Raw genomic sequence first — 17008 nt, 5'->3', positions numbered from 1 at the left:
ACTCCATACTGAGCCCCTCGCAGCCTGTAATAGTAGAAGCTTAGGTTTGGATGGGGGGAAGGGCAGAGGTGCACAGGTTTCTGATCAGACAAGAAAACTAGGCCAAGACCAACAATCCCTCTCTCTCCCCGAACAGCCGCGGCCCCTCCTGAAAGATACAACTTTGTTACACGGCTCTGGCAATCACTTACAAGGCTGTCATTAATGGAAAAGCAACAGAGTGATTTTTAGCCACAGCATGTGTATTTAGAGGCATAACCACTTCTCATAGCCGGCCTATGATTCATGCTTTCTTGCCCCTTTGGAAGCTGTCCTCCAATAAGAGTTAGAGGCTGGGGGTAGGAACGGATAGATTGATAGCGTTGGCTGAGTGCCCGTGCTCCGAGTCTATCTGTGCTGAAGGGGAGGAGACGGGGGGGGGAATCTATCTGTTGTGCTCTCTGTGCTCATGATAAACTGACTCCCGTCAAGCTTCTTCCCCCCTATTACAGCTTGCCTGGCAGAAAAACACCCAAACTCACCCTGACTTCCAACACGTTAAGCAACAATAAAGTGTTGGGGGGGGGGGGGGGGGGGGGGGGTTTAAAAAGGGCAATAATCCACAAGGTTATGCTATCAGTTGTCAGCCAGTAGCTGGACGGCATATGTAAAACAGAGCAGTTGTTTTGGAAAAAGTGAGAACCACACGCCAGCCCGAATTCGAACAAGTATTCAAAACAGCCAAATTTAAGGGAACACAGTGAACCCAGATTTCTGTGCTTCACAATTGGGACCATTGTCAGCAGCAAATACAATGTCTTCCTTCCTTATCCGCAAACTGTAATTCCCACAGAGCTCCACAGTTAGAAAGAAAATGAGTTTGAGGGATTGTCCATGACATTAATCCTCACAAACACTACAGTGCTAGGCAGGATCCAATACAGACAGACAAACACAAAATCAAATCAACAATCTATTTACCAAAGGAAAAACTAAATCAACAATCTTTTTGGCTTCTGTCTACTCTCATTTGACAATGGCTTTCCTGGATGCCGCTTTCCTCTGTTGTCTCTGCTGATTTTATGGGACCCCTCCCTGCCATCTTGGATTCCCATTATTGTGCAGTTGTATGGGTGCCCCTGTTCTGCTACCCACGCTTCAGGTACAGCGAACAGAGCACAGGCTTCCTGTTTACAAAGCCGGGCAATTGAGAGACCCACCACCAGACTGTGCAGCTGAGGGGAGTGGAAAAAAAAAGAAAAAGCAGATAGGACTCTGCAGTGGTGGTTGATATTGTGGGGAGTGGAGGGTGGGTGGGGGGCGAGGGATGAATAGGAAGGTGAGAAAAATAAAGAAAGAGAGGCAGACCGAGCAAACTGAGCAAGTGCAAACTAGGCAGGAGTATTCCTACCTCGGTCCAAGAAAAAAACCTCAAGCCCCACTCTGAAAATAATACAGTAGTCACATATCGAGAGGGAGGTGTGCGAAAAGTCACATGATAACAATCAGATCAAAAGCTGAATTGACTCTAAATCAATTGAAGTAGGCATGTCAGGGCTGCCCGGGACACGAGGGGGAAGAGAGGGAGTGAAAGGGAGATAGATGTGAGCCCGTGTGGGGGAGGGAAGCAGAGATTGTTGGTGTCGTGGGAGCACTGCAACAACAATAACAGCAGTGTGTGCATGTGTGTGTGTGTGAGCGACAGAGTGAATGAGTTAGAGTGGAAGTGAGGATGTGTTATGGCTCACAAAAGTGATGAAATGACATCTCCTTTACTTCAGCACACAGCTGCTATTGCAGCAAAGAACACACTGTCAAGATATCTGACCTTCTATTTTCTCGGGTAGCCGCTGGTCAGAAGTGTCTGCCTGCCTGTCATGCTCACCTCTAATTAGCTATAGCTGCACAATGACCGCACTGTGTCCATTGCAGCCAGATTCCTGCCTATAGATACTCACATAATCAGTGTAATCTTATTTTCAGGGGTGTTCACTGAGGGGGGGGGAAAAAAAGCTGAAAATCCAGCGTGCTGCAGATGTGTTTCGAAGGCTGTTTGTTGCACATTTATATTCCCTAAATACTCTTGATCATTAGATGTATTACTGAGTAAGTGGTTAAAATAATAGAGTAAATACTTTAGATTAAGCTCTTAGGTAAAAAAAAAAATCTGATATGAAAACTTGTGGGTATAAAAAATATTTAGGTTGAGCCTTCTCTTTTTCGTTGTTTTCTCGATTTCTTTCATCTCTTTTTCTCCTCCCCTCCCCCTTTCTTTGCAGATTAGAATTCATTAGCAATCAAAGAGCCTCCAGAGAGCCTCAGCTCTTAATTACCTACTCATTTGCATTTTTGCATATTAATGACTGCAGGGTTTTGGTACGGTTTTTGCCGCAGTGGTTTAAAGGCACCTCAGTCCTCTGTTCTCTGGGGAAGAGCAGAGATGTCCAGAGGCAAGGCTCCAAGCCTGTCCAGTCCCCCCTCTATCCTCCCTGATGGGAGCTGGACGGAGCAAGTAGATGAGAAAACGGGGGGGCGGGTGGATGGCCGGAGGCATATGGGACGGGTGGGGTGTGGTGATTTGGGGGGGAAGAAACTACTGGGGTGCACAGGTTAAAGGTCAATGTCCCTTATCAGCATAAGAAAGAACACATGTCCTCTGCACCGCCTAATTGTTGTCATATTGAGCAGTTTAAACACCTGATCTGAACAAAATATACCCTGAGAGAAACTGGAAATCTATACTGCAGAGATCCCTCACGTGGCTTTTATTGAGGACGGCAGCTAGTTGGGATGAAACTCATGTCCCACAGTGTGCAGAGGCAGGGGCATTTTATATCCCAGGAGAAAGGTGTGTAGTGGTGAAAATGAGGCTAGAGTGTGTGTGTGTGTGTGTGTGTGTGCGTGTGTGTGTGTTGCCGTTTCCTTTTACAATGCAGCCCCTCTCTAAATGCTCACTGGAAGGACAGTCGGCGGCTTACTCAGCGAGCCCTAATGACGATGGCGCGAGCAAGATTTAGAAACCCCACCTTAGCGCTCCAGCGTTGCAGACAAACATGTAAACAGAAAGAGTTGCAGACACTTGTGTGCACGTTCACATGCGCAGACTGAGGGAATAACACCGCTAGTAGACAACAGCTCCCAGGCATCTCCTGGCCCCCGAAGTGTTGCTTTTCCTCTTATCCAATATGTTTTGACTGCAACAATAATGCCTGAACATGGAAAATAACATCACACCCCGCTGTGATTTTAGATACCTTACAAACATAACAATTAATGACTTGGAGCCCTGAGACATCTGGCCAGGAGATTCAGCATGACTGAATGAAACATCTCATACTCTCACACGTTACCCAGCGTGCATTTGTCTTACTGTTCATGCTGAAGCTGGATCCCGTTGTTGGAAATATGGAAAGTGAGCATTTTTGGCACTTAAAATAAAAATGTCAGCAAAAAGACCATGCTTCAGTGTAGTGTTAGTACATGCAACATGCATGACACATGTAGTTTGCATGGCGCATCCCTGAATGCATACTGCTCACAGAGTGGGCTTAAGTCGACTTAACTGCTATTAGTGGGGCATTATAAAATGTGTGTGTGCACGTGCAGTCAGGGCCTGAGGACTGCAGCAATGTGTGGGCTATTGGGGTGGGGTTAATGAGCTATTCTGTGACCCCTGTCACCCCGCGGGATTGCCTTGGGGAGACAGGCTGAGACAAACAGGAAGACAGGGTGACAACAAGCCTGTGGTTGCAGTCTGCCTCAGGACTTCTTGTTAGAATTAGTCTTAAAAATAGTAGAGATGGCCTCACCTTAATTCATATGCTTAAATAGCATCTTAGCCTTTTCCTTTGGAACCAAACTAGCTAATTACAGTTCTCTTGTACTACATTTATAACTGAAATATAAGAAGCATTATGGTGTGCACAGTAATCTGTTATTTATTTAATAACTGGGGAGGTCTTTATTCTTCAGTCATAATGTACACACTGTGTTGTCATGTCTGGCGAAGAGGATGAATGAGCCTAAGAGATGTATGGCAGCAAAATGAGGCTCACTCAGCCTTAAAAAGACAATAGCAGCGACAATACTGCCACCTTCTGGTCAGTTTAGAGAACTGATTTCATAGGTGGCAGCCGTTTATGAGGAAGGCCGTAAAACATAAACACATAATTTAAGAAGATCACATAGAATAAGAATGCTATGATTACACATCTTTCTAAAGGTAATTGTGTTAGCTTTGTGTTGACGGGCAGGTGTTGCTCTAACACCTTCCTGTTACAACTGTAGAATTTAAAAAGTTATTTGATAGCGAGTACTATAACACTGTACACGCTGTATAATTAACAGGCCTTTGTTTTATAACACTTCCACTTAAGAGCACTGTTTACACAAACTTGTGTCAAAACACACACACACACACACACACACACACACACACACACACACACACACACACACACACACAATTATCCACACAAAGCTTTGCAACCATCATTTTTAATAGAAAGATTTTATATTCTTTAAACCAGACAACCAGATGCCAGACATTTTTGGATATATTAAAAAAAAAAAAAAAAAAAAAGGAAGAAGAACAGAACAAATAAAAGACACAAAATGGAATTATATGGTTTAGACTGTGGATTTAGTGGTCTCATGTACAATTTCTTTGTGTTGCCAAAAAGTGCAAATTCTCTGAAGAAGAAAAAAAAAATCACCTATAGTTCACCCTGCAGCTTCCAACAGATACACACTGACAGATTTCTTAGCAATGAGCAGAAAAACAAAAGAGGTTATGGAATAAAAATCCACACTGAATCATGTAGAGAAAAACATCTGCTGCACTCTGAATATGTCTATTTATATTTTCTCGTCGCTGTCACTGGAGTTAATGGTAGAAGTGAGCAGGTATTCCACCTCTGGGATAAATTTGTGATACACAGAGCGATGCATGTGCCCAGCAACAGGAATGAAAGAAAAAAAAAAAAAAAACAGCGCGCACACACACACACAGACACATGTGGAGCAGCTGTTTTCTGCTTCGTGTGATTCTGTGTAGATTTTCACTGAAATGTCCAGATTTGAGAACTGGGTCACTTTAAAATGTACATCAGAAAAAAACAAAAAAAAACCCCAACTCTATAAAGAATTATAGTAATCACAGTTAAACTCAATCTATAAATAGTAGCCTATTTGTCTTCTCTCCCACGTTAAACCATTTACTGAACTATAAATTTAATGAATGCTTATTATGATCGATAGTATTCTTTCCGCTCTACTGCAGTAATCTTGATTCGTCGTAGATGTTAAGGCCAAAACGTACGTCTGTACGGATCTGAGAATGGAAATGACGGTTATTTGACCATTTCGTCCTGTTTTTCATAATCATTTACGCTTAATATGGATACCAGATCCAACCTTTACCAACAGACAAAGAGATTCTGCAGTAGATACGACAATGCATGTTTAACATTCAGCACAGCGAGCCTTCTCAGAAAGCTTTGCAACTGTTATACAGGTTTCTGTTTCAATAAAGAGTCTCCAGAAATTAAATCAAATCACCTTTCTCCCCAAAAGATCCCAGACAGCGAACAGAGAGCAGGTGGGGGGGAGGTTTGTCCCGTACCCCCGCCACCATCACCAATGCGTGACTATGCAACAAGCTGCAAAACAGGTACATATAACAGAGATGTGTTTGTTTGTGATGAGGCGACAGCCATCTTCATTGTAGATACCAAATATTCAAGTTTTTCTTGTTTTTTTTTTTCTTATATAGTTTTTGCATTTAAATAATCAGTTGCATTGAGAAAACAAAAAGACAGGGACAAAATAACCAAAACAATATTGATAAGGATGAAATAAAAGCACACAATTTCAGGATGGCCTTTCGCAAAGTGCTTTTGTTACAATCGCAGAAGCTGATAAAAGGCAGCTTGATAGTGCTACACCGGGGCCTTTTAAACTATCTGTCTACATGTCTGTCTGTCACATAGTAGTGGGATAAAGAGGCTAGACAGACGGACAGAAACAGCCATCCGCAGAATGTCTAACACTTCCTTGTCCCTCCTCAGACGCACGACCTTGCTAAAAAGTGGGAATCACAGTATGAAGTTATGGAATGTATCCCAAACTGGTTTACGTTACCAACAAGTGAAAATGTCTCCTCTTCCATACCTCATCCACACCTCCCTCCCTTGCCAATCCCCCTGCTGAGGGTGTGTGATCTTTGATCAAAAGCCAGTCGGCAGCAAAGATGTTGACTACGAGTCCACAGAGAGGGAGAGCGATGGGAGAAGAAAGTGAGAGAACACGCAAACCCCCCTCCCCTGTGCTTTTCCAACCCCATGTCTTTTCAAGCACGCTACAGTCCGACTAATAAGACTGAATCCCAAGTGGCTTCCTTCCCTCCAACTAACAATTCACTGGATCAATATTAGATGGAGAAACAGGTTGGTCGCATCCACTTTACAAAGAGGGAACTGTTCATGCCAGTACCTTTCTGGGAATTATTACGGTAAATATTTGTATGACGAAGAAAGAAAAGACAGAACAAGAACACAGAGTTTGATTAGACATACGATCAACTGAGCAGACACTGAAACCCAATGCATAGCAGTGAATTTTCCACCTGAGTAGTACTTACATAGAGACAAAAGAGATATGCAACATTCTGATGGTTGCAGTTCCCCAATGTGAACTCTGCGGTGACCTCTTTTGTGTTACGTTTCTTAGGCCACGTATTTCCCATCAGCGTAGAGGACCAACACTGAACAGTTACCTGGGCTTCCTGCTCTCATCCCTGAAAACAACATTCAGCCCTCTCCTACCACCTGGATTTGCTCCTCCCTGTATGCCAACCTTTGTATCTCCAGAGACAGAGAAAGACTCCAAGTGCAAACTGTCCCCGCTTGGCTGAGAGCAGCCAACAGACAGCAGCCTGCCTCTCTGAAGGACCCAGGGCTGTCTGTGTAAGTGCCAGAGCCACGCTGTGCATACTGCCGTACTGCATATGCTGCGCTCAGCTTGCCCTGCTTCGACAGCCTGATGGAAAACGTGCAAAAAAATAAATCAGGTGTGCAGCAAAATGACGAAGCAAAGCAAACAGCCCCCTTTCTGCTGCCACGAGTCGCCATATCACCATATTAACAGTCACCCCATTCTGCTTTGTTTGATTTTTGCAGTTATCGTGCTTGTTATTGTCTTTGTTTTATGGCCTTCTCAGATAGATTTACAAAAAGTCTTTGATAATAGCACAGAAAAAAAAATAACATTTCAAGGTCCATTTGAAAGAAAAGGAAAAAACAAAACACAGTTGCAATGAAGTTCTGAGACTGTCTTGGTGCAGCCTGTGTCAGAGTAACCTTGGCCTGGGGCTGAGGCTGGGGACACACCAGCTGTGGAGCCACGGAGGCAGAGAGAGACACTAATATATCAGTTCATTCAGTACTAACTATCGTTTTAGTACGAGCCAATCAGCTTTAACAATTTGGTTTCAATGTTACAAGAAAAGTGTTTAAATGGTAAAAAAAAATAGAGTTTTTTAAAATTTTTTATTCCTGTCCACATAAGGCACACTGTGGCCCTTGTGTCTGCACAATCCACCTGGTGGGAGTGAGCCTCAGCCCCACGCCGCATGACATTACCGTCTGAAAACACACACACACCACCATGAGCTCAGCACTGCCCAGTCAAGGCCACAAAGTCACCGTCTGTCTCAACCAGAGAACATTTAAACTCAGCTCAAACAGCAGAAGGTAAATGGAAATCATCCAATTCAGCAGTAACAAAAGTATTTAAAAAACACATCAGATTTTAGGATCGATAATCCGTCAGTGGATTCAACATAAGACAAAAATCTCAGAATGACAAAGAACTGGAATGAGTATCTGTGGCATCGTCAAACATTGCATCTGAGCCATCATCAGGAACGAGTAGTTTTTTTTGTTTTTTCAGAGAAGATTTGCTGCTTGCCTAAATTTTCTATATTTAGATTTTCATGTATAAAGAGCATGTATGATTGACTTCTATCAAAAAGACAAAAAAAAAAAAAAAATCCCAAATCTCTTTTTAAGAGCCTTCAGATTAAACAGTAAAAGTAATAATCAAACATTACATTGGTAGCTTAAAATGCCCAGTGACTTAAATGAAAGCAGTTTTTTTCTCCTTTGGTGTTTATTGTTGCTGGACGTCTGTATATTTTGAATATACTATACATGATTATTTCTACGGAGGGGTTGGATGGACTCTTAATGAGACCACTGAGTATTAACCACACTGCTCTGTGCTCATGGAAACTCGCAGGCCTTTCTGAGGTCCCCTGTCCTTTTCCCATAAGCAGGACAAGGACATTTAACATTAGTGCAAACTTTTGCTCTTTCAGCTAAAGCACCACTTCCAGTGCTATCAGGCTTTTATCCATAACCCCACCCAAGCACCCATTAGCCCCACCTTCCTGGCACAACATCCCAAAACCATGACCACACACACAACACACGCACGCGCACACTCACACTCACACCCACGTATAATTATTAGAAAAAAAAAATAGCTGTAGCACAACACGTTATTTTAAGAAAAACGAGTGTAGACAGAAACAAAAGGCTATACATCCTTACACCTCAAATTCTATTTTCCACAAGGATACAAAGAGTGAGAGAAAGCAAACTCAAGTAAGTAGACACACATTTCTGCATATGTATTCCAGAGAAGGGCATCTGTGTGTGGCTTAGTCAGGGAGGCCCAGCCTGGAAAAATTATAGACATACTTTCAATATCTCTTGTTTACAGTAGACTAAGATGGAGGGCAAAAAACTTTGGTTAATCAACAAACAACATAAGACATTTGGGGAAACATTAAGGTCCAATGAAACATTGTGTTTAAGATGACCCACGGGTCTTGACAGGTAAAACTTCTGCCACGTCAAGATAAGTGGGTTTAGGCAGTCCAAGCCAAGTACCACGATACATGAAGATCACAAGACATTAGACTGCCCCGCTTACATCGGTCTGCCTGCAGGAGTCAAACTGTGCAATAATTAACCCCATCTTTATCATAACGAAACAACAAAAATAGAAACTAACTCTCAAGACCTGGCCAAACCCTGACAATGGCCAACAAGGGTAAACAAAGAGTTATGCAAATCTGCAACAAGAGAGCCGTGAAGTAAACAAGCAACTGTCCAATGTGTTGTTCTACAATATGGTATTTTCGCTCCTGTGGTACCGCGGACCTATTATCACTGCAGTTCCTCCGAGAACACATGTAGATTTTAGAGTAGCTGGTGAACAGATGGGGTAGACACCAAGTTTGTTTATCCAGCGTTGTCCTGAGACCCTTCAGCCTGCCAGCCAGCAATGCATGCTTGTGCACATGCATGCAAAAAAAATAAAACAATAAAAATGCATGTATGCACGCATACAGCGCTCTTTCCACTTGTCTACCTCCTCCTTCTATCCCCTTACTTTACATTAAGACGAAAAAAAAAACAAAAGAAAAACAAACAAAAAAACCAATCACTAGATTTTTTACAACTAAATTCAAGTGCATTCAGTTACATGGATTGATTTACTCTTTTTTGTGTGTGTGGACCTGCCTGGCTTCTCTTGTAGAGATCGACACTCGTCTCCTCTTTTCTTTTTTGGCAGCTTGTTGTCAAAACCTGAACGAAACCAGCGAAGGAGCTCGACTTCACCATCACGCACTGAAGGAAAAGGCTGATCTCATTTGCAACTGGTTTGTTTCAAAGTACCCGTTTCGTTGACCAAAGTGCCCTCCTCAGTAACAAAGTGCAATCATGACCTGCCTCTTCCCATCCAACGTGCAAAAGGACTGATAGTTGAAAAAAAAAGCACTACTGCAGAAATTACAGGGTGGGCTGGGGGAGGGGGGGCACTCTACATCACATGCATGTTCTCTTAACGCAAAAGGCTCAATGTGCTCGTATGGAAACTAAAGTTGGATTCTGGAGTTTATTATTGTTTAAGACGAACAAATCCAAACGTATGGAGTCGCTGACAATATTCAAACACATATGTCAGCTCTGGTGTTTTCCCCTTCTCTACAGGATACCTGGACCCAGTGAGCATGTGTGTGTGTTAGCGAGACAAAGTGTATTGGGGCTGGCAGCTCAGGGTGCATGTTTGAACAGGCTGTGGCTGACTCACACACGCTGATGATGTGGCCAGAGGGACCCTGGCTGCCACGCACACACACACGCACGCAAACACAGTCGCACACTAAACTGCCAGCACCAGGCGTCCTCCCCACAGTAACACCAGGCTCTAATATAATAATATCCCCTCCAGGCTGGTTCGGGGGCATTAGAGGACTACAGAGGGAGAGGGAGCGAGAGAAAAGGCCTGATTTGATCCCCTCCTGCCTGGAAACGTGGCTGAGCTGGGGGAGATTATTTTTTGGAATGCAACAGACATTGCGAGATCCCCCTCCCCTTCCCTCGATCCCCTCCCCCATCAACCAGCTGCAGCTGCGCTCCTATTTGGCCTCCCAACTTGGACAGGTATTTATTGCTCTCTTCATCATACAGGTTGCCTTACGGTTGTGTGGTCCCCAGGGCAAAAAGATTGGAATAAGCATAAACCTCCTCGCACATCAGCCCGCTTCCTTTAAATATTACCTCTCCCTCAGTTGGATATCTTTAGTAAAGCTGTGCAAACATAGAAAAAAAAAAGGTGCTCGTCTATCTCTTCGTACTCTTTGTCACTCTCTCACTCAGGCTCCTTTAACCTGCGGTTGGTTAAGTGCTACCCGCGCCTTGTCACACAAGGACAGAATCCGAAAAACTGCAAAAAGTTAAGCACATTCATTCAATCGACCCCCTCGTCCTTTGGGCAGGAACTTTACATATCAAGTGTTAAGTTTAGGACAAATGGGTGAATCAATGCTTTTTTTTTTTTTTTCCTCTCTCATCGAACATTCATACAGTTTGTTTTGTTCACCCACAAGCTTCACTCTCTGAGAAATATGACATCAAGCCTACGAGGAAAAAAAAAATGTGATTGGTAACTACAACTCAGCATTAAGAGGGGCCAATGTCATATCACCACCTGCTGTATATACATGTATACAATAATAAAGTGTCAAGTACCCAAAGCAGTCAAAAAAATAAAATGTTGAGAAACAAAAATTAAGACAAAATCAAAAGGGCGAACAAACATATTGACACTGCAGGGCTGTGAGGGATAAGAGGCCACGTAGTAAAGCCAACATGTACATTGACAATGGTAGTGCTTCAGAAACACAAACCCTCCACCCCTCGTATTCCCGAGTCCTGCAATTGGCGAGCCCCCATTAAAGTGGATTTGACTCAAAGTGAATTTGCTTTTCAGTAAGACAAGCCATAGATTCTTAAAATGCATTTTAGAGAGTAAGTAACACTTCAATCAAACCCCTGCCTCATTCTTTCTGGAACATTTAGAGAAGAAAAACTGTTGCATCAAAACTGTGGCGAGTTTTCCTTGCATATGCCATATTGTGGCAATGGTGTTTCTATGGTAACTGTACATTTCAGACCTGCAAAGAATAGAAAAAGAGTTGTTTTCATTGGGAGGATTTGTCCTCGCTTCACCCGTACAGCAGCCAGAAGGTGCTTGACAGACACCTTTCTTAGAGCTTGAAGGCTGTGAGGACAAAACCAATAAAAATCTAAATCAACTGCATAGTTGCTCAGAGTTCCTTTGTATCTATCATACATTTGCCTAAGCACATATGCCACATATGTATAAAAACCCTATTATTACAAAGAAAGAAATGACCCAGAAAGTGGACGTAATGGGTGCATGATTTGAAGCGTTCTTTGCTCTTTAACAAATAAACCAACTTAAGTGCTTGCAATTCTACGCCGTGTCCTAAGTAATAGGAGAAAGAAATATAAAGATTAGATTTTTGTGACACCCTGATTTGGTTTATAGAGGAATAGTTAGTTGTTTGTTGTAGTTTTTTTTTTGTATTTTTTTTAAATTGCCTTTGCATCTTTTACTCCTCTCTGTTCATTGGCCTGTCTCACAGGCGGTGCAGAGTGACTATGGTGTCCAGCAGTGTCCTTGTCTTCCCTGCAGTCTCAGGGCCCTGCCTCCCCTGCTAGCTCCTGCAGCTGAGGACTGTGTGCATGTGCTCCAGCAGCAACCTCCACCTCCGCTGCCGAGGTCGACTCCGATCGCCGCCTTCCCCTGATGGTATGAGACCCGGGGCCGGTGTCGGATCCGGGGCTAAGCAGGCCCACGGGGGCCTCGAGGAGCCCTGGCTCTCTCACGCGAGGTTTCCGGCCTCGACGGGAGGGGATGCCGTTGCAGCCGTCCTTCTTGAGGTGGCGGTGCAGGTGATCCGAGCGCACAAAAGTCTTAAAGCAGCTCGAGCACTGATAGGGGCGCAGGCCGGTGTGTACACGCATGTGGTTCTTCAGGTCGTAGTTGTGAGCAAAGGCAGCTCCACATTGTGTACACAGGTAAGGCTTCTCTCCTGTATGCTTCCGCATATGAACCTTGAGCTTGTCCTGCCTGAGAGGGAGAAAAATAAACACGGTCGAGTAAGAATACAAAGGCAAAAACTCTGCTGCACTAGAAGATCGGTTCACACCCATTTGAATGCACTTAGTGCACACAGCCAACTTCAGGTTCTAATCACTCGTGCAATATCACGTACAAATACATAATTAACTCAAACTATATTATTAATTCTCACACATACAGTGGCCAGCCTAATATGCTTTGGATGGATTTATTTCCCATTTAAGAGCCATCTCCTGGATCTCCTCCAGTTCTGTGAAGGTACCCTGTCTAACTGACGAGAAGCCATAAACTTAACCTTTTAATTTGTGTAAATGCACGCAAGAGCACTATTGCTAAATGATAACAATATCAGTTTTATATCAGCGTTTTACGCCTTTTGTTAACATGTATTTGACGACAATACAACAACAATTGACAGATTGCAAAAATGTTTAATGGACACCTGAATTTCCTCTGCAGCGCAACGGTTGCAGGATAATTTGGAAAGAGCTGACATTTATTGTGAAGTAGTACTGTAGTACTGAGTGCAGCTCAAGTTTGCAGCTTATATTTATCCACAAGAGTCGTACTGGGACCGACTTCTGTAGGTGTCGCACATGAGCGAATAAAACAGCTCATGTGGAAAACTTGCTTTCCAAATTGTGAGGTCTACAACACTGCAGTCAAAACAGCATACAGCATGACTCTATATCAAAACGCATCTCATAACACAAAACTATTTGACTTTCCAATGACACCACCTACTAAACTTTATCAGACTTCTTTGGCCTTCATCTGACTCTTGTCCTTCCCTCCCCCCTTTAGCCCTTACTATCTCTCCAGCTCCGAGCTCTTAAATCGCCTAACCCTTCTGTACCGAGGGCAGAGGGCTTCTAAACAAACAAGCGTAGTTAAGACAACTGCATCTGAACACATACACACCCACCCACAGGTGTGTGTATGCAAGTGCCAGGTAAGTGGATTAGCTGTCATACAAGGAAACAAATAAACCCACTGCAACGCTCAGAGGTCTGTATACCTGTGCCCTAAATAGAAATGTTAACCACGAAACGCATGTGTGTGCACACATACACAAACACACGATGCAGACGCATAGTTAGGGTGAAGCATTGGAACAAAGTGGCACACTGACAGAGGTGAATTATTTAAAGGACAGGGGTGATTTATTGCTGTGCGATGCACACTCTTAACCTTGTTCAAACAGGATTAAGATTACAGTGCCCCCTTCCCACTGCCAATCTGAATTTACGTAAATTTAGATTGGTCTTCCCTACCTGCCAGCAGAGGTTTTGGCTATTTCTAGCCAACTGTATCTATTTCCAGCACAAGTCCACTGATTAATTAATTAATTAAAGGAACGATTTCATGGAAAAGTTAAGACTTAAATAAGAGGAAAACATGTGCACTCGAGTACCCTTCTGTAGCCTAGTCACATTTATTTGAGCAGGACATGGCAGATTTCATTAGAGAGGTAAGGGAGTGACAGAAAGAGAGAGGAGGGGGTGGTGTAACTACTCTGCTGTGGGCAATAATCAACATAACCAGAGATCAAAAGTTCACATTACTGCATTGGAGCACATAGAGCACCATCCAGCGCCTGTAATCCCCCTCTGTATCAGAGCACAGCACTTTATAGCAGCCTTCCACTAGATAACACTACCATGGCACTGCCTTCTTTTATAGGACCCCTACGTTAAAATTCCAGGACTTTGCTATGAAGGCTGTCACAATAAAACAGACCTTTACAACCCTCCAGCCCCCTCTCTCTGACCTGAAAGATTCTACGTGGCATTGTTATTAACATTCAGCTTCAATGTTATGTCGGGAAAAATCCTGGTTAGGGCCTAATCACTCCATCTTCACGTAAATACACACGCACACACACAGCTTCACAAGCTGCACTGTCTACTTAATACAAAGCTAAGTTGGTTAGCGCTAATACTCCTGCTCTTGGCTTTGTGTTTCCCCGCTGCTGGCCATTTTGTCAACAGTGTCCAAGACTATTAGCACATGTGACTTGAGGAAGTCTCTTCATTAATTGGGCTTACCTGGTAAAGCGCACTTTGCAGATGGCGCATTCGTAGGGTTTCTCTCCCGTGTGCGTTCTGATGTGACGCGGGAGCTTGCCTGCCCCTTGAATGACCTTGGAGCATATGGGGCACTTCTGGAAGGCCTTGGAGCGCATCTTCCGTTCTCCTCCACCCCCGCTGGCTCTCTCTCCGACCCCCCTCTCTGCTCCTACTCTGTCTTGGGCTGTACTGCCTCTTGATAACCAGAGTGATGGCACTCCCTGCGTTACAGCGGATGACGCTGTATCTTCGTGCTGTGTACTGCTAAAATAATTCAAGTAAAATTCCATGTCAGGGTCATCGCCATCTCCCTGGTCCTCACCGGTCGTAGCACGCTCCTTCTGCCTCTCGATGGAGTCCATCATCTGCTGCAGGAGGGCACTTGCTGAACCCCTCTCCGTTATCATCGCCTCCCTACAAGTGTCCTCCGTTTCGGGCTCCTGCCCCAGCCTAGAATTGTGAGGGAGGTAGAAGTGTCCGTTTTGGGACGGAGGGTAGTATGAGGACCCCAGGGTTCCTCCATTACCCTGCACCGCGTCCCCATCCTCATCTTCATCCTCATCGTCGTCTTCTTCCTCTGGTTCCTGTTTAGGGACCTGGGACAAGGCGAGGGCCAAGGGGGAGTAGTACTCGCTGGGGCCAACAGGGGCCCCGTTGCTGGGGGTGCCCCCATTACCGTGATTAAAGTGCAGGTGTGCGGTGGGCAGGTCCCTGAGCTCCGGCGTGCTGCAGCTGCTGCTCCAATGCGCCCCTCTCTGGAAGTACTCCAGATACTCCCGGGCCCGCACCCGGTTCCCCTGCTCCCTTCCTCCTTTGCCTTTCCCATCCTCATCTTCACCCTCACCTTTTTGCTCACTGCCCGCCTAAAAATAAGAACAAACGAAGTGTTATAAGCCTGTGAAAAAAAACACAAATAAAAACATAAAGAGAAGACGGACTAAAGGTAGAGGAGGAAATGCATGTTTAAAATAAAATGTTTTAAAATGTTTATCAGATACAAAAGGATGATGCGTGCAGACCTGTAGGGTCTGATGCTTTTCAGCACTGACTCGGTATCCTGGATGCAAACCGAGGCGCTCAGTACGCTCATGGGTATTAGTATGCGCAATGAGAAAATGAAAACTAATTGGCAAAGAACATTCATGCCCGGTCTATGTATAAAACGAACAATAACGCAGCACACGATCCTGTGTATGTCTTCGCTGCCGTACTCTGTAACTCTTAAAAACACCAGTCTTGAAAAAGGTTGTCAAGAGGCTTCAACTTTTGATAAAATGTAACAACAGATGCTAGAAAGCTTCCGATAATGATTTGACATCACATCATCTTATCTCATGATGTAAAGCATTATCCATGCAGTGCAGCATGTCACAGCTACACTTGATCACATTGAAGTGTAGTTGCAATGTGCTGTGTCTGTACTCTGTTAAAGAGCATGCTGTCGCTCCATGAATGCTGTTGGCTCAGAATGAGTAAGCGCTGAACTAACCCCACGGCTGTGGGAGTGTGTTTGGCATAGTGAGAGAAACTGATAAAGGCCGTGATATAAGCTTCACTATGCTGAGCATTAATTGAAGTTGATGGCTTAATGACAGGGTGGCCCTTTGACCATGTGAATGAATCAGTTACTTGGATAAAGTACAGTTCATGCCTAAATTTGAATTGTGACACAAGTTACTTTAGCATTAAAAGTCTCATACCGGCGGGGAGAGCACTTTGGTGTCCAGCAGGTGTGTACAGACATCCTGGACAGGTGGGATTTCCAGGAGACGTGCAGCAGCAAGGATCTCAGCCACACTGCTGTGACTGACTGTCAGCGTGGCCGTGTAGGCAAAGTCCAGCAAAGCTCCCAGAGCCTCCGCTGTCACAAAGTCGATGTTGTAGATGTTCTGTTGGTCGGCGGCTACCCCTGACGTGAAGAGCTTATGGAAGTAGGTGCTGCAGGACGCCAGGACGGAGCGGTGAGCTGGGAACTCCCGATCTTGGGAAACCAGGAGCACGTCACACAGCAGCCCGCTGAGCCGCTGCTTGTTCAGGCTGCCCAGTATGTCTGCGCTGTGTTCAGGGAAAGGGATCCCCACAGGACCTTCCTCCGCCTCTCCCGCTCCACCTCTCCCTCCTCCACCCCCACTGCTTGCTATCCCCCTGAGCCGCCTTCCGCCCCTCCCGCCGGCTCCTAACGACATCTTCCACCAGCCTGCCGCCGAGCCGCCTAGCACAGCCCCCACCCGTGTATCCGTCCTGCCGTCTGTCCGTCTGCCTATCTGAAGGAGAGTAGAAACAGGTGGAAAAGAAAAAGAGGAAATTAGCAGACAGGTATTACATGGACGCAGAAAGAGAAACAAACATGTATTATCTGAATCAAAAGTTTGCGGAGGCCTTATTTGAAAATTATTTAAATATCAAGCACAAGAACGGAGAGCTCTCAGTTCACAGTA

At 44.6% G+C, this 17008-nt stretch overlaps 1 protein-coding gene across 1 annotated transcript; it reads right to left on the bottom strand.

Annotated features, from left to right (window-relative positions):
- Nucleotides 1–10462: 10462 nt before the first annotated feature.
- zbtb7a (zinc finger and BTB domain containing 7a) lies at nucleotides 10463–16756 on the bottom strand. The gene is made up of 3 exons (XM_085347706.1): nucleotides 16271–16756; nucleotides 14550–15433; nucleotides 10463–12489 (listed from the first exon to the last, which is right to left on the bottom strand). The coding sequence occupies exons 1-3, from the start codon at nucleotides 16754–16756 to the stop codon at nucleotides 12054–12056; spliced, it is 1806 nt and encodes a 601-aa protein (XP_085203832.1). The 3' UTR covers nucleotides 10463–12053.
- Nucleotides 16757–17008: the final 252 nt, after the last annotated feature.

This window comes from Diplotaxodon limnothrissa, linkage group LG23 (genome assembly GCF_057381915.1).
Source record: "Diplotaxodon limnothrissa isolate DT_005_m linkage group LG23, D_limnothrissa_male_GT1.1, whole genome shotgun sequence".
In the NCBI taxonomy this organism is placed as follows: Eukaryota; Metazoa; Chordata; class Actinopteri; order Cichliformes; family Cichlidae; genus Diplotaxodon; species Diplotaxodon limnothrissa.
Note: the sequence above shows the minus strand (reverse complement) of the source record. Positions and strands in the feature narration are given on the sequence as shown.

Bases quoted from the DNA above. Each gene is read 5' to 3' on its own strand.
- zbtb7a (XM_085347706.1), bottom strand. From the start codon at position 16,756: ATGTCGTTAGGAGCCGGCGGGAGGGGCGGAAGGCGGCTCAGGGGGATA. The intron at 15,434-16,270 runs GTATGAGACTTT...TCTTATTTTTAG, and splicing joins CCAAAGTGCTCTCCCCGCCG to GCGGGCAGTGAGCAAAAAGG. The intron at 12,490-14,549 runs GTAAGCCCAATT...TCTCCCTCTCAG, and splicing joins TGCAAAGTGCGCTTTACCAG to GCAGGACAAGCTCAAGGTTC.